At 46.4% G+C, this 20,040-nt stretch overlaps 1 protein-coding gene across 2 annotated transcripts in view; it reads right to left on the bottom strand.

Annotated features, from left to right (window-relative positions):
• The window catches only part of VIPAS39 (VPS33B interacting protein, apical-basolateral polarity regulator, spe-39 homolog), a 360,975-nt gene that overhangs the window by 60,268 nt on the left and 280,667 nt on the right, over nucleotides 1–20,040 (bottom strand). For both annotated transcript variants that reach the window (XM_085626643.1, XM_085626644.1), the window contains exon 15: nucleotides 9,700–9,741. In XM_085626643.1, the coding sequence (XP_085482769.1) occupies nucleotides 9,700–9,741 (42 nt within the window). The remainder of the gene's footprint in view (nucleotides 1–9,699; nucleotides 9,742–20,040) is intronic.

The following is a 20,040-nucleotide window of genomic DNA, read 5'->3' as shown; positions in this document are numbered from 1 at the left end:
AGGAACTTTTAGGAAACCTCAAAAACCGCCCACTTATACCAGGGACAGGGCCTGGTCCAGGCTCCCCACCGAAGATTGGGCCAGGACCCTAAAGTCAACCACCCCTGCTTACGCAGAAGACCCGGATGTCGCCGACAGTAAATATAGAGAATGGATTACTACCTCCCTGGATCTCGTACTCCCATTTAGGACTCGGGAGGACAAAAATGGGAAACTAGGTTCCGCCCCGTGGTATACACCGGAACTTCGTCTATTACGCAAAAATTGTAAGAGAGCCGAACGACTTTGGAGGAAAGACTGGCAGCATGCCAGCAAGGAAGCCTACCAAAATTCAGTCAGATTATATAAAACTGCTATTAGGCGCTCTAAAGCTTCCCATTATGATACTCGGATAAAAGAATCCACTAATTCAGCCAGGGAATCTTTCCTAATTGTAAAAGAGCTTCTGAAAGTACCAACCACTCTGTCCTCCAATAGCCCCCCTGTGGACCGAAGCAACGAATTAGCCACCTATTTTAACGACAAAATTGCCCGCATCCTAGCATCCCTTCCCCCTTCCTGTCCCTCTAGCTACATGGACAATGGTTCACCCTCCAACCAGTCTGGAAGCAGCTTACGCCCTCAACTTGCGACATTTAGACCAGTAACCTGCAACGAGGTAGAAGCAACCTTGACCAAAATGAAAAGCGGATCACCTTTGGACCCTGTACCCTTGAGATTCCTTAAAACTGTTGCCCCTGTCATCATTCCCACGATCACGGAGCTTATTAACAGCTCACTTGCCCGGGGATCGGTTCCCGCTAGCTGGAAGAGTGCAGTGGTGAAGGCACTCCTTAAAAAACCCCAGCTAGACCCAGCAGATATGGCCAACTACCGGCCAATCTCTCTCCTCCCTGGTATCAGCAAGGTAGCCGAGAAATTGGTCAACGGACAATTGTCTCAGTTTCTCGAGGTAAATAACATCCTACGGCAATCCCAAACCGGGTTCCGCCCGGGCCATGGCACAGATACTGCCCTTCTTGCCGTCATCGAAGAGGCAAGGCGCATTCTAGATTCAGGAGGTTCAGTGGCAGTGATCCTCCTGGATCTTAGTGCAGCCTTCGACACAGTCAACCATCGTGTCCTCCTCAATCGGTTGACGGCAGCAGGGCTCACCGGGACGGCACTCAGATGGATAGAGTCCTTCCTTGCTGGGCGCACGTTCCAGGTTTGGGACGGCAACCATCGCTCGTCCACTCTTCCCCTCATGAGCGGGGTTCCTCAGGGATCTTCCCTGAGCCCAACGCTTTTTAATGCTTACATGGCCCCCCTGGAAGACGTGGTGATCCCATTCGGTATAAAAATAGTGAGCTACGCTGATGATACACAGCTGGTCGTCTCCCTATCCCAACTAGACGACCACCCAGACAAGCTGGCAAACTGCCTTACGGAAATCCACGGCTGGATGTGTGAGTCATCACTAAAACTAAATGGGTCAAAGACCGAAGTGATGCTCATGGGAAAGCAATGGGTGACCATCCCCCCAGCGGTCTGGCCAAACGTGTTCGGAGAAATTCCTACCCCTGAAACATGAAATTAAGACCCTAGGTGTATGGTTAGAACCCGAGCTCTCCATGAAAACGCAAGCGGCCAAAACTGCAGGAACCTGTTTTGGGCTTATGCGTACTACCCGCAGGATTCTCCCCCTACTCCCCCCCGCAGCCAGGAAACTACTGGTCCAAGGGCTCATACTATCACGTTTGGACTATAGTAACATGATCTACCTGGGAGCCCCTGAGGCCACCCTGGCGAAACTGCAACGAACACAGAATGCAGCTGCCCGTCTACTCATGAACCTTCCCTCCAGAGTGTCAGCGAAACCTGCTATCAAGGCCCTGCACTGGCTCCCGGTGCGCCAAAGAGTGGAATTCAAAGCCATGTGCACGGCATTTAAACTGATCAATGGAAGTGGTCCTTCGATCCTCAGCGACCTGGTTACTCCATATAAAACGTCCAGATCCCTGAGGTCTGAGAGTGAGCACCTAGCCAACATCCCCAAATTTAAAAAGACACGCACTGGAGGTCGACGCTTCTCAGTGAAAGCGTCCACTGGATGGAACTCCCTCCCACGTACCCTTAGACTGGAATCCAATTATCTGATTTTTAGAAAAAAATTGAAAACACTTTTATTCCCTAAATAATGTCATCCCCCTTCTTTCCTCCCTCTCATCTGGACAGCAAATTTTTATAGCGCGGGGATGCCCTTGGGTCACCAGGCGCTTTACAAGTCGCTAAATAAATAAATAAATAAATAAAGGTTTTTCAACGTTCCCCTGTGAGGTCTCTGCTTCTTCGTTTGGAGGAGGGTTTGTGCTATAATTTCGCGCTTACCAGTGGCGCGTGGGAAACTCCGTTCCATTTGAGGCCGGATCGATGCTGGTACCTGCTGCTGCAGTTCTTGCTTTATCCGAGGGATCGGAAGGATTCTGTCCCGTCCCGCAATGCTGACCGTGCCATGGGCTGCTGCCTTGTGCAGCTTATGACTTCACGAGTAGTCAGGTTTACTGAAACCTTGACTCACGACCCGGCGTAATTGTGCATTGGGACTTGAGCGTTTGGGGAGCAGAGGAAACCTAACAGCTGATGTTTCTTTTGGGACTTTCAATCGGACATCCCGCATTTTCATATTGACATCAAGCCCATAGGAGCTAACATTTTGAAAAGCTCTCCCCTGGCAATACTTATCTGACCCAGCTTCCTTCTGGGAACTGTAGTTTGCGGTGAAGCTGTTATCATGTGACCTGTGGTCAAGCGGACTACCGCCTATGGGAGAGGCATGTACTGTTTAAATGCGGGGTGGAGCATTAGCCTAAAACATGGCGGCATCTGAAGAAGGCGCTTTAGCCGAAATGCATTATGCCCGTTTTATTTGCTGGATTAAAGGTTTTTCAACGTTCCCCTGTGAGGTCTCTGCTTCTTCGTTTGGAGGAGGGTTTGTGCTATAATTTCGCGCTTACCAGTGGCGCGTGGGATACTCCGTTCCATTTGAGGCCGGATCGATGCTGGTACCTGCTGCTGCAGTTCTTGCTTTATCCGAGGGATCGGAAGGATTCCGGCCCGTCCCGCAATGCTGACCGTGCCATGGGCTGCTGCCTTGTGCAGCTCGTGACCTCACGAGTAGTCAGGTTTACTGAAACCTTGACTCACGACCCGGCGCGATTGTGCATTGGGACTTGAGCGTTTGGGGAGCAGAGGAAACCTAACAGCTGATGTTTCTTTTGGGACTTTCAATCGGACATCCCGCATTTTCATATTGACATCAAGCCCATAGGAGCTAACAATTTGAAAAGCTCTCCCCTGGCAATACTTATCTGACCCAGCTTCCTTCTGGGAACTGTAGTTTGCGGTGAAGCTGTTATCATGTGACCTGTGGTCAAGTGGACTACCGCCTATGGGAGAGGCATGTACTGTTTAAATGCGGGGTGGAGCATTACCCTAAAACATGGCGGCATCTGAAGAAGGCTCTTTAGCCGAAATGCATTATGCCCGTTTTATTTGCTGAGGCGGAAGCCGGGAGTTTTACTTGTAATTTTGTTTTTAAACCTGTTACTTTGTTTTAAAAACTCACCGTCATTCCTGTCTCACACCGGTATCCCCGCACACCGCACAGCTGAACGAAGAGCTGCCTCGGTGTTTGCCGCCATCCTGACAAGCCCTCGAGCCTGGCCACGCCCCCTGACGCTCGGCCACGCCCACCATCACACTACTTAAAGCGCGACTCCGCTCCTACGCGCATTAGTACTGCTGTTGTCTCCTGAGGCGGAAGCCGGGAGTTTTAATTGTAATTTTGTTTTTAAACCTGTTACTCTGTTTTAAAAACTCACCGTCATTCCTGTCTCACACCGGTATCCCCGCACACCGCACAGCTGAACGAAGAGCTGCCTCGGTGTTTGCCGCCATCCTGACAAGCCCTCGAGCCTGGCCACGCCCCCTGACGCTCGGCCACGCCCACCACCACCCCTTTATCATGGGACGGTGTCTTTGGCCGCGCAGCGGACGCGCGCAGCGGGCGTGCCGCCGGCGCGCCGAAGGCGCGCCAAAGGCAAGCCCGTCTGCGCCCGTCCGCGCACGGCCGGGCCTAGGGCCAGAACCCTTGCTGGATAAAGCTGCCCCGAAGGTAAGCTACTCTCGTCGGGACCTTCTAAGTCTCAGACCCCCCATTACCCCCTCCTGTGAGTATGTTCACGACCTGAATGGACCATTCATCAGCTGTACTCACTGCCATCCAGTCCAGCTTACTCTCCCTATTCGAGCCCCCAAGCTCTCAGCCCTCAAACTCGCTTCGCTGAATTGTCGCTCTCTCCCCAAACACGCGACGCTGATTAACCACCTCGTAGAAGACCATGACATAGACGTCCTTTTCCTGACGGAAACGTGGCTCTCTGCCCACTCAGAATCAGATATGGTGCTAGCAACCCCACCGGGCTTCCTCATCCAGTCCCTACCTCGTCCCCTAGGTAGGGGTGGTGGTGTCGCCATTATTCATCGGGACCATTTCCTCTGCAGTACTAACGACGCGCATATTCCTGACTCTGAAAGCCTGCAGTTTACAATTAAGTTAGACCCGACTAACTCTCTCTCAGGGATCCTAGTGTACCGCCCCCCTGGTCATCCAGGTCCTTTTGCTAGTTCTCTCCTGGACTCAGTAGCTACACAGGCCCACTCCATCACTAATTTTATGATAATAGGAGACCTGAATATTCATTTCGATGACCCCTCAGATTCTGGGGCTGTCGACCTGATCACTGATCTGGCGGCCCTTGACATCCGCCTTCTAAACTCTGGAGCTACTCACAATAAGGGTCACTTGCTGGACCCTGTGTTCACAAGTTCCCTCACTATGCTAGCTAGTGAGTCCCTTCCTCTCCCTTGGACGGACCACTTTCTAGTCTCCTTCCAACTACCAGGAACTTTTAGGAAACCTCAAAAACCGCCCACTTATACCAGGGACAGGGCCTGGTCCAGGCTCCCCACCGAAGATTGGGCCAGGACCCTAAAGTCAACCACCCCTGCTTACGCAGAAGACCCGGATGTCGCCGACAGTAAATATAGAGAATGGATTACTACCTCCCTGGATCTCGTACTCCCATTTAGGACTCGGGAGGACAAAAATGGGAAACTAGGTTCCGCCCCGTGGTATACACCGGAACTTCGTCTATTACGCAAAAATTGTAAGAGAGCCGAACGACTTTGGAGGAAAGACTGGCAGCATGCCAGCAAGGAAGCCTACCAAAATTCAGTCAGATTATATAAAACTGCTATTAGGCGCTCTAAAGCTTCCCATTATGATACTCGGATAAAAGAATCCACTAATTCAGCCAGGGAATCTTTCCTAATTGTAAAAGAGCTTCTGAAAGTACCAACCACTCTGTCCTCCAATAGCCCCCCTGTGGACCGAAGCAACGAATTAGCCACCTATTTTAACGACAAAATTGCCCGCATCCTAGCATCCCTTCCCCCTTCCTGTCCCTCTAGCTACATGGACAATGGTTCACCCTCCAACCAGTCTGGAAGCAGCTTACGCCCTCAACTTGCGCCATTTAGACCAGTAACCTGCAACGAGGTAGAAGCAACCTTGACCAAAATGAAAAGCGGATCACCTTTGGACCCTGTACCCTTGAGATTCCTTAAAACTGTTGCCCCTGTCATCATTCCCACGATCACGGAGCTTATTAACAGCTCACTTGCCCGGGGATCGGTTCCCGCTAGCTGGAAGAGTGCAGTGGTGAAGGCACTCCTTAAAAAACCCCAGCTAGACCCAGCAGATATGGCCAACTACCGGCCAATCTCTCTCCTCCCTGGTATCAGCAAGGTAGCCGAGAAATTGGTCAACGGACAATTGTCTCAGTTTCTCGAGGTAAATAACATCCTACGGCAATCCCAAACCGGGTTCCGCCCGGGCCATGGCACAGATACTGCCCTTCTTGCCGTCATCGAAGAGGCAAGGCGCATTCTAGATTCAGGAGGTTCAGTGGCAGTGATCCTCCTGGATCTTAGTGCAGCCTTCGACACAGTCAACCATCGTGTCCTCCTCAATCGGTTGACGGCAGCAGGGCTCACCGGGACGGCACTCAGATGGATAGAGTCCTTCCTTGCTGGGCGCACGTTCCAGGTTTGGGACGGCAACCATCGCTCGTCCACTCTTCCCCTCATGAGCGGGGTTCCTCAGGGATCTTCCCTGAGCCCAACGCTTTTTAATGCTTACATGGCCCCCCTGGAAGACGTGGTGATCCCATTCGGTATAAAAATAGTGAGCTACGCTGATGATACACAGCTGGTCGTCTCCCTATCCCAACTAGACGACCACCCAGACAAGCTGGCAAACTGCCTTACGGAAATCCACGGCTGGATGTGTGAGTCATCACTAAAACTAAATGGGTCAAAGACCGAAGTGATGCTCATGGGAAAGCAATGGGTGACCATCCCCCCAGCGGTCTGGCCAAACGTGTTCGGAGAAATTCCTACCCCTGAAACATGAAATTAAGACCCTAGGTGTATGGTTAGAACCCGAGCTCTCCATGAAAACGCAAGCGGCCAAAACTGCAGGAACCTGTTTTGGGCTTATGCGTACTACCCGCAGGATTCTCCCCCTACTCCCCCCCGCAGCCAGGAAACTACTGGTCCAAGGGCTCATACTATCACGTTTGGACTATAGTAACATGATCTACCTGGGAGCCCCTGAGGCCACCCTGGCGAAACTGCAACGAACACAGAATGCAGCTGCCCGTCTACTCATGAACCTTCCCTCCAGAGTGTCAGCGAAACCTGCTATCAAGGCCCTGCACTGGCTCCCGGTGCGCCAAAGAGTGGAATTCAAAGCCATGTGCACGGCATTTAAACTGATCAATGGAAGTGGTCCTTCGATCCTCAGCGACCTGGTTACTCCATATAAAACGTCCAGATCCCTGAGGTCTGAGAGTGAGCACCTAGCCAACATCCCCAAATTTAAAAAGACACGCACTGGAGGTCGACGCTTCTCAGTGAAAGCGTCCACTGGATGGAACTCCCTCCCACGTACCCTTAGACTGGAATCCAATTATCTGATTTTTAGAAAAAAATTGAAAACACTTTTATTCCCTAAATAATGTCATCCCCCTTCTTTCCTCCCTCTCATCTGGACAGCAAATTTTTATAGCGCGGGGATGCCCTTGGGTCACCAGGCGCTTTACAAGTCGCTAAATAAATAAATAAATAAATAAAGGTTTTTCAACGTTCCCCTGTGAGGTCTCTGCTTCTTCGTTTGGAGGAGGGTTTGTGCTATAATTTCGCGCTTACCAGTGGCGCGTGGGAAACTCCGTTCCATTTGAGGCCGGATCGATGCTGGTACCTGCTGCTGCAGTTCTTGCTTTATCCGAGGGATCGGAAGGATTCTGTCCCGTCCCGCAATGCTGACCGTGCCATGGGCTGCTGCCTTGTGCAGCTTATGACTTCACGAGTAGTCAGGTTTACTGAAACCTTGACTCACGACCCGGCGTAATTGTGCATTGGGACTTGAGCGTTTGGGGAGCAGAGGAAACCTAACAGCTGATGTTTCTTTTGGGACTTTCAATCGGACATCCCGCATTTTCATATTGACATCAAGCCCATAGGAGCTAACATTTTGAAAAGCTCTCCCCTGGCAATACTTATCTGACCCAGCTTCCTTCTGGGAACTGTAGTTTGCGGTGAAGCTGTTATCATGTGACCTGTGGTCAAGCGGACTACCGCCTATGGGAGAGGCATGTACTGTTTAAATGCGGGGTGGAGCATTAGCCTAAAACATGGCGGCATCTGAAGAAGGCGCTTTAGCCGAAATGCATTATGCCCGTTTTATTTGCTGGATTAAAGGTTTTTCAACGTTCCCCTGTGAGGTCTCTGCTTCTTCGTTTGGAGGAGGGTTTGTGCTATAATTTCGCGCTTACCAGTGGCGCGTGGGATACTCCGTTCCATTTGAGGCCGGATCGATGCTGGTACCTGCTGCTGCAGTTCTTGCTTTATCCGAGGGATCGGAAGGATTCCGGCCCGTCCCGCAATGCTGACCGTGCCATGGGCTGCTGCCTTGTGCAGCTCGTGACCTCACGAGTAGTCAGGTTTACTGAAACCTTGACTCACGACCCGGCGCGATTGTGCATTGGGACTTGAGCGTTTGGGGAGCAGAGGAAACCTAACAGCTGATGTTTCTTTTGGGACTTTCAATCGGACATCCCGCATTTTCATATTGACATCAAGCCCATAGGAGCTAACAATTTGAAAAGCTCTCCCCTGGCAATACTTATCTGACCCAGCTTCCTTCTGGGAACTGTAGTTTGCGGTGAAGCTGTTATCATGTGACCTGTGGTCAAGTGGACTACCGCCTATGGGAGAGGCATGTACTGTTTAAATGCGGGGTGGAGCATTACCCTAAAACATGGCGGCATCTGAAGAAGGCTCTTTAGCCGAAATGCATTATGCCCGTTTTATTTGCTGAGGCGGAAGCCGGGAGTTTTACTTGTAATTTTGTTTTTAAACCTGTTACTTTGTTTTAAAAACTCACCGTCATTCCTGTCTCACACCGGTATCCCCGCACACCGCACAGCTGAACGAAGAGCTGCCTCGGTGTTTGCCGCCATCCTGACAAGCCCTCGAGCCTGGCCACGCCCCCTGACGCTCGGCCACGCCCACCATCACACTACTTAAAGCGCGACTCCGCTCCTACGCGCATTAGTACTGCTGTTGTCTCCTGAGGCGGAAGCCGGGAGTTTTACTTGTAATTTTGTTTTTAAACCTGTTACTCTGTTTTAAAAACTCACCGTCATTCCTGTCTCACACCGGTATCCCCGCACACCGCACAGCTGAACGAAGAGCTGCCTCGGTGTTTGCCGCCATCCTGACAAGCCCTCGAGCCTGGCCACGCCCCCTGACGCTCGGCCACGCCCACCACCACCCCTTTATCATGGGACGGTGTCTTTGGCCGCGCAGAGGAAACCTAACAGCTGATGTTTCTTTTGAGACTTTCAATCGGACATCCCGCATTTTCATATTGACATCAAGCCCATAGGAGCTAACAATTTGAAAAGCTCTCCCCTGGCAATACTTATCTGACCCAGCTTCCTTCTGGGAACTGTAGTTTGCGGTGAAGCTGTTATCATGTGACCTGTGGTCAAGTGGACTACCGCCTATGGGAGAGGCATGTACTGTTTAAATGCGGGGTGGAGCATTACCCTAAAACATGGCGGCATCTGAAGAAGGCTCTTTAGCCGAAATGCATTATGCCCGTTTTATTTGCTGGATTAAAGGTTTTTCAACGTTCCCCTGTGAGGTCTCTGCTTCTTCGTTTGGAGGAGGGTTTGTGATATATATATATATATATATACATACAAATATATATACACGTGTGTGTGTGTATATATATATATATATATATATATATATATATATATATATATATATATATATATTTATTTATTTTTCAATAAAATGTGTTTACAAAAAAAAAAAAATCAGTATATTATTACTTAGGTTATCGCCCATGTTGAGAATAACCTGACTGTCATCTGCAAACGTATACAAAAGAAAGTCATCAAATACCACAAGGATAGCCAAAGCACCTAAATATGATGCTATGTCTCACTCTCTCTTAACACCTGGCTCTTGCAAAAAATGTAACTGTCCCCACAAAAGCACAGCTATGGTTCTCTTTACCTTAAATGTCTTCCTCAGGTTGGCTGGGCTGCTGAAGGTTCCCTAAAAGAAATTAAAGGAGTTAGTTAAAGGAGTTGAAGCAAAAACCTTCTTGGAAGAGAATTTCATGTGCAGCTCCATAAATCTTATGGGCCTAGAGATTTTGTGCCAGTGATCCAAAAAAAAAAAAGAGACTACAAGGATTTGCAGGAATGCATGTGGTAACTATCTTCAAACTATACAACCAGGCAATTTTTCAAAAAAATTTATTACGTAGTTTTATATAGCGCGAACTTGACCCGAATTGGGTAACAGAGCGCTTTACATAGCACCAGTTACATTACATGAAGACACATTCATTTTTTGTTAGGCACAGGGAGAGTAAGTGATTTGCCCATAATCACAGGATCTTCAGCGTCATTGCCGAGACTCAATCCGAGTTCCCCAGATTCGAGGTACACCGCTCTAGCCGTTAGGCCAACTCCTCTCCCCAAAGTTAGCACTACGTTTTGTGGAGTTGGTTTTACAATTTGTTTTTTAGCTAGCACTAATTTAAAAGAAACAACTATGTTCCTGGATAACACCCACATTCTGTAAGGTTGAAAGAGATGGATGGGGTAGTTATAAATCAACTTAATTCTTTGAAACAGGCTACCCTTAGAATGTCACATTAAGTTCCATTATCCATTCCTCTCCGTTTCTTATAGCAACCTCTTACCCTACTACTACTCCATGAATCACCCCCCACATAGACCACTCACTCACTGAAAGAAATGTCTAAAAGTGAAGCTCAAAGTGATAATCTCTCTGCAGCATACATCCTTGCCTTGCTCCCATCAGCACACACAAGAACAGCAATATATGCTAGTATCCATCCAGGAAAAAACTGAAAAATAATCTAGAGGTTCATCTTTACTTTTTGCAACATTCACAGGCAATACGGACAATCCGTCAAGAAAGACAATGCTAGGTGACTGATCCAAAAATGATGATGACATAGCTTGGCCCCCTTTAAACCAAATGCAAGCATGACTCGTGACTGCCTTGAAAAATCTTACCAGCTGACTTGTCAGAGCAAAGCAGCTTGCTGAAAGGCAGCAAGAACCCTAACAGCTGGCTCAAAGCATGCACAGACAATTTGTCTCCCCACAAGCACAAACAAATGAATAGAGTCTGACCACAGACCAGCTGGTACACATAGGAACTCACGCTGATGGAAGGTCACTGCAAGCACTGAAGTACAAATGGAGAACAAGTCAAGACACCACAGATAAAGACATCTTCAGCTCAGCCCTAAGATGGTACTACTAGCAGATACAGAACACCAAGTGCACAGCTCTTGCAGATAGCATTGATACCTGCACAAACAGCAGCAAGGAAATCTTCGCCATCATTAAAGATTTCACCACACCTCATGCCGCCTCTGGAAACATCTTCCCCTCACAAGACCTTTGCAACACGTTCTCGGAATCCTTCTGTAACAAAATCACCATCATATACAGCAATTTCGACCCTCAACCAGATGAACAGCTGAAGGATGAACCCTGGCCTTGTGCCTTGCTATCACAATCACTGCTACAATAAGGAACATCCATTTGCTAGCCCCATCTGACCCTTGCCCCCACCACGCCTTCAAAAGACTCCTAGAGATCAGTGAAGCACTAACACCCATTCTCAATGCCTCAATTGACTCAACTACATTCCTCGACACCTGTAAATATGCCACCATTATGCCCCTGCTCACGAAACCATCAGCTGACCCAGCCACGCTTTCCAACTACAGACCCATCTCCCTCCTACCATACCCAACAAAGATCTTGGAGAAACTAATCAGCCAACACCTCACCGACCACCCCAGCAACCAACAGCTCCTTGACAACAGACAGTCTGGATTCAGGCCCAACCACAGTATAGAAACAGGACTCATCAATGCCACAAAAAAAATCCTCATGATCCTTCACGGAGGAGAAATGTCAGCCCTCATTCTACTCTCTGTAGCATTTGACACTGTCTTACACCCAATCCTCATGAAGTGTCTGCACAAAATTGGCATCCAAACACCTGCTCTCTGCTGGATAGGCTCCTTCTTAGCGGACAGAACACAAGCTGTCAGCCTGGCACCTTACTTCTCAGATGCCTACAAAGTCGTCTGTGGAGTGCCTCAAGTTCATCTCTCCCTCTTGGACACGACCCCCAATACAAGAAGCAAGTTCACGGCCTGCATGACTGAAATCCCTAACTGGATTAAAGCCAACTGTCTCAAGCTCAACATCGAAAAGACTGAAGGAGTGATCTTTGGGAAGAACACCTCACCATGGGACTCCAGGTGGCCGGCCAAACTCTGAACACACCAACACCCATGTCAGGAACCTCAGAATAATCATCAACAGCAAACTGGAGAATGACGTAGAGGCCAAAGCCATCATTGCATCCTGCTTCCACACCCTGAAGATGCTGGGGAATATCTTTAAATGGATCCCAAGCAATACTGGAAAACTGACACTCACATCCTAATCACCAGCAAGTGGGATTACTGGAACACTCTCTATACCGGGATCACCAACCAACTGACTAGAAGACTACATACCATCCAGAACGCAGCAGCCAGACTCATCCTCAACCTCCCACACAGAACACACATCACAACTTAAGGAGCTCCACTGGGGCTCCAGATACACAAATGGACTCATTTCAAACTCCTCATACACATATTTAAGGCACTACACAACTAAGGTCCTCACCTACCTGAACAGTTGCATCTCCTTCTACCAAACACCCAGAAATCTCCACTCCGCAGGACTCCTACTGGCACACATCCCCTGCATACACAGAACTAGATCAGGAGGACAGGTATTCTCTTAGATCCCTTCTAAATTGTGAAAAGGCTCCCACTCCCCATTAGAAAGAGAGAGAGAGAGAGCGCGCGCGCGCACACACACACTCTACCAGTCTTGTGGGGACTATGTGTGAATACCTGCCTTGTGGGGACTAACCTTTCCCAATGTTTTAAAACTACACTAATAACAGAAAAATGTTAAGAAAAAATTCATGATACAGGATCCTGCTTCAAATTTGCAAATATATTGTTATTTTAGTGTGCGCACAGCACCATCCTTGTGGGGACTTGAACATGTGCTGCCATTCTTGTGGGGACCTAGTTTGTAACACTATTTGTGATTGAATACAGTCAAAGGCACATGGCTAAATGTTTATTTTATCAACAATATACACAAACAACATTATAATCTATTCATATATGAATTGATGCATATATACTAGAGGTATACATTAAAGACAGATTATGTTAATGTGCCACAAAATATCATATCATGCTTAAACACTTAAAGCTTTATTTAACCTATTTATTAGTGCTTAAAATCTTAGGAGATAATGGAACTAATACATAAAAAAATTAACATATGGAACCAAGGAAAATGGTCAAGTGGAGTCCAGAGCTTGATTAGCTGATTACACCTTTGCCAAAATAGATGTTCAAGACCCCACAGAGATAGTGGGTGAATATCATTGTGCTTAAGTCTCCATAGAAATAGTGTGTACATTCAAAGCTTAAATCCCATTATAAAGAGTGTGAAGCTAATGATGATCAAGTCCACACAGAGGTTGTGTGTAATTATAGGAACACTCAAGTCCCCAAAAAGATAGTGTGTTGTTATAGAGATGTTCAAGTCCCCACAGAGATGGTGTATTATCAGAGAGATGTTTAAGTCCCCACAGAGATGGTGTGTTATTACAGTGTTGTTCAAGTCCCCACAAAGATAGTGTGTTATTATAGCGATGTTTAAGTCCTCACAAAGATAGTGCATGAAGGTGATTGTGTTTAAGTCCTCATTAAAATAGGACCCGATTCACAAAGGTAAACTTAGACAAAAAGTCTAACTGCACTACTTTTGAGTATTACCAAAAGTCTAACTTTACTACTTTTCAATATTCACAAATCCCCATACAGAGAATGTGAAGCTGATGATATGCAAGTCAAAGCAAACACAAGGAGATGATGGACGGAGTGCTGGAACTTTTAAGTCACTCACCCCCAGTCACAGATCTGGGTTGAATCCATCATCGTTCTTTAGCTCACTTCGCCACCCCAGTTCAGACCCAGTTATATGCAAATCAGTCTGGACCCTGTGCCTCGTGGCACCCCCTGGAGCTTCAAGTCGAAACAGAGCTTGTCTTTAATTACAGGAATGCTCAAGTCTCCACAGAGATGGTATGTTTTTATAGTGATGTTCAAGTCCCCACAAAGATATTGTGTTATTATAGCGATGTTTAAGTCCCCACAGAGATAGTGCATGAAGATGATTGTGTTTAAGTCCTCATTAAAATAGGGCCCTATTCACAAAGGTAAACGTAGACAAAAAATCTAACTTTTCTACTTTTCAGTTTCACAAATGTAAACTTAGACCAAAAGTCTAACTTTACTACTTTTCTGTATTCACATAGTCCCATACAGAGAATGCGAAGCTGATGATCGTCAAGCCAAAACCGAGCTTGCATGTAATTACAGGAATGCTCAAGTCCCCAAAGAGATGGTGTATGACTATAGTATTACCACGGTCGCCAAGAAGCATGTGTGCGATTATAGACATGCCCAGGACCCCACAGAGATAGTGTGTGATTATAGATATGCCCAGGTCTCCACAGACATAGTGTGTGATTATAGACATGCCCAGGTCCCCACAGAGATAGTGTGTGATTATAGAGATGTTGAGGTCCCCACAGAGATAGTGTGTGGCTATAGACATGCCCGGGACCCCCCAGAGATAGTGTGTCATTATAGAGATGTTGAGGTCCCCACAGAGATGGTGTGTGACTATAGTATTACCACAGTTGCCAAAGAGAATGTGTGTGATTATAGACATGCCCGGGTCCCCACAGAGATAGAGTATGAATAAAGACATGCCCAGGTCCTCACAGATATAGTGTTTAATTATAGACATGCCCAGGTCCCCACAGAGATGATTAATGGGATGCACGCGGATAGCACACAGTGATAGTGCATGATTAAAGTCATGTACAAGTCCTCACATAGAGATTGTGCGATTACAGTGAGGTTTAAGTTCTCACAGTGATAATGTGTGATTACAGTCATATTCAAGTCAAGTCTCCACAGTGATGTGTGTATTGATAGGTTTGTTGGAGAACACATACAGATCGTATTAGTCTGGTGGCTTAAATGAATGAATCCACTTGAGGGATGTGTTTGACCACTCTCTCACATGTTTGAATCCTGGTGCTACCACTCAGCCTTTATTCCTTCCAAACAAGGTGAAACATGGGAAACTTTCACAAAGTTGAAACCTCTATTTGTTTAGCCTTTTATATCTGGAGTGTAAAATAGAAATCTTTAAACAAGGCTCAAACATTCTCAAAAGTGTCCATGTCAACTACAAGAGACTTTCTCAGTGTTGATGGTCTATTTGAAGGGCAAATCTTATACAAGAGTCTTACAAATTGTATTCCTGAACTGAGCTTGTATGCTCATAATGTAAGAGTAGCGAAAGTCACTTTGGCTGACATGTAGCTGTCTTTTTCATGGGAATAAAGACCTCAGAATGTGCCTACTTTAACTATAGGAATTTTTCACAATGTTAATAAAACTTTTTTGAGGAGTCCGCCCAAATGTTGTGCTTCGGTGTGTGTGGTGTATAAAATTAGGCTTCCTAAAAGGAGCCGGTGAATCATTTGTTCAGGAATAGAGAGGGACAATTGGATAGTCATGCACTAGCTGTTTTTGTGAGAAAAGAAACCTTCCAAAATATCATGTGACATAAATATGTTGTCAAAAATATCACCACTGCAAAAATAAAGTGGAACAGAATATCAAAATATAGGGGCCGATTCCGATCCGGGTCGGAAGGGCACCGAACGCGATCCGGCCGGAAAAACTATGCGCCGTACGCGTGTTTTCTGCCCGACTCGTACAGCTGTACGAGTGAGCAAGTACGATGTGAGCTACATGAAATTCACCAACCGACTCATTTCCGGGTCGGAACCACTCCGTACGTCTCGGTCGGAAGCTAACCGTGGCGTACAATGGATGCGATTCACGACCGAGCCAGTACGATGCACACGTCGGACAGCCTGTGCGAGCCGGAGAGTCCGGCTCGCAAATCGTCCGGGTGATTGCCTTTGGGGGTCCCCGTCGGACCCCTCTCACCCGCAGCCCTACGACTCGGACACAGGGGGAGACCCATGGGTCTCCCCAACACAGGCATGTATGGTGCAAATGGCACCTACGCGTACTCACTGTAGGGGGCGCACTTGTCCGCGACGTACGCAGTCAGTCAATGGGAGCCCATGTACGCGTCGTACGACCGGCTCCCATTGACTTCTATGGGAGTCCGACCGAACAGTGTTCGACAGCATACGGCCGCATCATGCTCGCTCGGTCGGACTGCAGGACTCCGGCTCGGTCGAAGTGCTTTCCGACCCAGATCGGAATCGATCCCTAAGAATGCAGGTTTTATTGTCTACAATATGGTAATGAAGAAAATTGTTGTGATTAATATTGGGTACTTTAGTATACTTGTAATAAACATTGTTTTTAATTAAATATATCTATATATACTTATATTAGTAAAATTTTCTTTTTTAAATATAGTTTGCAATTTTAAATGTGTAATTAAATTTTCAATAGGTAATTAGATGGGTCTGGTGGATCAGTACTATTGGGCAACAATAAACACCTGTTAGCGCCAAGATACCTAAGAGTTAATGTGCGATCTACAAATACCTATGTTAAGTAGTTTATAATTTTGCAGGCGGATATTGGGTTTTTAGGGGAATATGGTGGGAGGTTAATTACATTTTAACAATTTTTTTAATGTTAAGTGATGTATGGTAAAATCAATATATAAATGGTCAGTATGTAATGTTTTAATTGTTCTTTCATTTATTTGGGTTTAAGTTCAGAATTTGAATTTATATTTTTTATGGTATAACTAGTAATTTAGCAGCAAGTTCAGTTTGTAGGGGAATAGAGTGAGAAATTATTTAAATGAAAATAGTTTTCTTTATTAATTTTTTGTTATTTAAATATTTAATGTATAAATCATATAATTTTTCATTAAATCTTTAAAATGAAAGAATAGTTTTCTTTAGACTATGCAAGAAATAATTAGTAATACATATCAGCAAGTGTATATTATATTTATAATTTTTATGTTAAATATATTTTGATTTTATTATTGTTTTATTGTTTATTTTAATCTATCTTCTTGGTGTTTGTGGGTTTTTTCAGTAGTAGTCAGAGAAGTGAATTCTACGTATGTTTATTTAAATATTTCATTTAATTATGCATTTATTTTGTATATTTATAATAAATTGTGCATTTTATTTAAATGTGTACAATATATGTTTTCTAATTTATCTATGGTTAGTCATTTTATGTTTTTAGGTATTTAAATATTTTTTTTAATGACTGTATTGAAATGGTATATGTAACCTTTCTGAAGTCCAACACTTTCACTACTGTTGCTTAGATTGGGGTGGGAACAGTCAATCTAGTCCATCCAATTCCTATGCTTTCCTTATTATTCCTTAATTGGGGTGGGGCTAGTTAATATAACCCTTACAAAGTCCAACACTTTCCCTACTGTTGCTTTGGAAGAAAGGAGAATTGTAAATATAACCCCTTTGAAGTCCAATACTTTTCCTTCTGTTTTATATATATTGGGGTGGGAATAGCAAATCTAATCCTTCTGAAGTCCAACACTTTCCCAGCTGTTGCTTACATTGCAGTGGGAATAGTAAATCGAACCTCTCCGAAATTCAGCATTTTCCCTGCTTTTGCTTAGGGTGGAATGGGAATAGTAAATTTGACCCCTTCAGAGGTTCAGCATCTTCCCTACTGTTGTTTAGACTGGAGTGGAAATGGCCATTTGAACCCCTCTGAAGTCCAACACTTTCTCTACTGTTACTTAGATTGGAATGGAAGTAGCAAACACTGACCTTCTAGTGGACTTGATCCCTACATAGCAAAGCTCTGCCTGGTAGCTGCTGCTGCCCCTGTTCCTGCTGCTGACCCTTGGTCAGGAGCTCAAGGCCCACCCCCACCCGCAGACCCCTGCCTGCGCCTCATATCTGGTAGTTTAGTGGTAGCGCGTCACTGCTCTGCTGCTGGGCTGTCCCTCTGCCTCTCTTTTCTGATTTCTGCCTTTATTCAGCGTTTTACTTTACCTTTTTCTTTCCTTTGTTTACCACCCTCGTTCCTGTTGCTGTGATCCCCATGGCCTGCCCCCTCCAGTGACCCTTCCTCTCCTGCATTTCCTGCCTCTTACCTGTCCAGCCCCCAGCACAACTTGGTGGCAGCCGCTGCGTGGCCGCACCACTAGGGTGCCAAAGGCAGGCCTGTCTGCACCTGTCCATGGCTGGACCATGCCCAGTGCCAGGGACCCTGGTTCTCGGACCTTCCACCGCTATGATGCCATCACCCTCCTCACCCACAACTCGGGACGTCATACCGCCTGTAACCTCGCATCACTGAAGACCCAAGGACCCTTCTTCTGCCAGAATTGCAGCCCCATCCTCACCCACGCCAGCATGCCAGATCCTCTTGCCACCCAACTGACCAACAGCACACTCGACAGACTCAACTGCATACTCAACGTGCAATCCCTCCACAAACACACCACAGAAATCTGGGACCTCCTCAACGTGGCCTCTCCCGACATCACCTTCTTCATGGAAACCTTGATCAACCCCTGATCCGGACCGGACATCGCCATCACTATCCCCGACGGCTACAAAATCACCTGCAAGGACTGCACCGACCGACCAGGAGGAGGCATCGTCATCATCCACAAGAACACGCTCCGACTGACCATGCACTGACCAAATGACAGTCATGGAACACCTCCACTTCCAGATCCAGACCAACAACAACCTTTGCAGCACCCTCATCTACAGGCCCCCAAGGCCCCTGCCAGCTCTTCAACGACACCAATGTAGACCTCATCGTAACCCAGGCTCTAGCGTCCACCGATTATATCCTACTCAGAAACTTCAACTTCCACCTGGACAACCCCAGTGACCATAACACTGCCTCCCTACTGGTGAACCTTGCCAAAATCGGACTCAAGCAGTTAGTCACCACACAGACTCACTCAGCTGGATACATGCTCGATCCCATTTTCTCTGCAGCAGAAACATCACCTACAGCCACACCACCGAAATTGGCTGGACTGACCACCACTGCGTGCATCTCGCCTTTGCCATGTTCACCATACACTATCACGCTCATCATCCCCCGTCGTAGCTGGAACAAGGACACAGAAGATCTTTTCATCAACTTCCTCAGCACAAACACTACGCCAACACCAACAGACGCCAACACCGCAGCGCAAAACCTTCACCAATGGATCTCCAACTGCGCCGACACTCTGGCCCCCTCCAGAAGACACCAGGCAAGCAACACTCGAAGAAAGCCAGTTGGTTCACTCCCACCCTCCATGAGTCCGGACGACTTGAGAAGTCAACATACATCCCACCCTCCCAAGACCTCTGCAACAAACTTGGCGCCTTCTTCTACTACCAGATCAGGCAGATCTACTACAGGGAAAAAAAGGGACGGTGCACCAGGATGAAGTCAACGAGTTCCGTGTATATTCCAAAATAAATTCTTTATTGTATTTCCAATTAAAAACTTGGACCTCAGCCAACGCGTTTCGTTCCAAATGGAACTTCGTCAGGGCAGATATGACTTTGTCTTGATTCGACAATCGAATAATTTTAATAATTTAACAAATTCCGATGTTTAGTTGATACTACAAACCGAGACGGGTGTACAGATGGCCAATAGAGCATGACAATTCCCTTCATAGATCCACAAACATCAAACAGTACGTCTTTCAATTTGGCAGACAGATCACGGCCAATTAATACGCTCCAAAGACACAACCAATGCAGGTATCTTCAAAGGTCAACATTCACATATCAAATTAAACGTCGAAATATTACCAATTATACCAAAGTGCAACGAGAAGCATAGTATACTTCAAATATCGTAAATCACTGTATTGTCAACAAAAATAAAATAGCAAAGGGCCATCTGCAAAACAGTAGTCACCACGTAACACAAATATATCATGCCTGCTAATTAAGTGCTAATTATATCGCCCCCTCAAACGTATCAGGGGCTGCAAGCTCACACATCCCTTTTTCTAAAAATGTCCTGAAAAAGGAAAAAAATGAATAAAAGGCTAGTAGTGGGAGCCAACTAATGCAATGAAAAGGAGAGTCCCAAAGGGACAACAAACATACATTATGATCATATTAAGTGAAAATTGTGTTGACCAATCAGAGACTCCTTATCTAGTAAACATAAAAATGATGAAATACATA

Source organism: Triturus cristatus, chromosome 9 (genome assembly GCF_964204655.1).
Source record: "Triturus cristatus chromosome 9, aTriCri1.1, whole genome shotgun sequence".
In the NCBI taxonomy this organism is placed as follows: domain Eukaryota; kingdom Metazoa; phylum Chordata; class Amphibia; order Caudata; family Salamandridae; genus Triturus; species Triturus cristatus.
The sequence above is the reverse complement of the archived record's forward strand: the minus strand, read 5'-3'. Positions and strand labels throughout refer to the sequence as shown.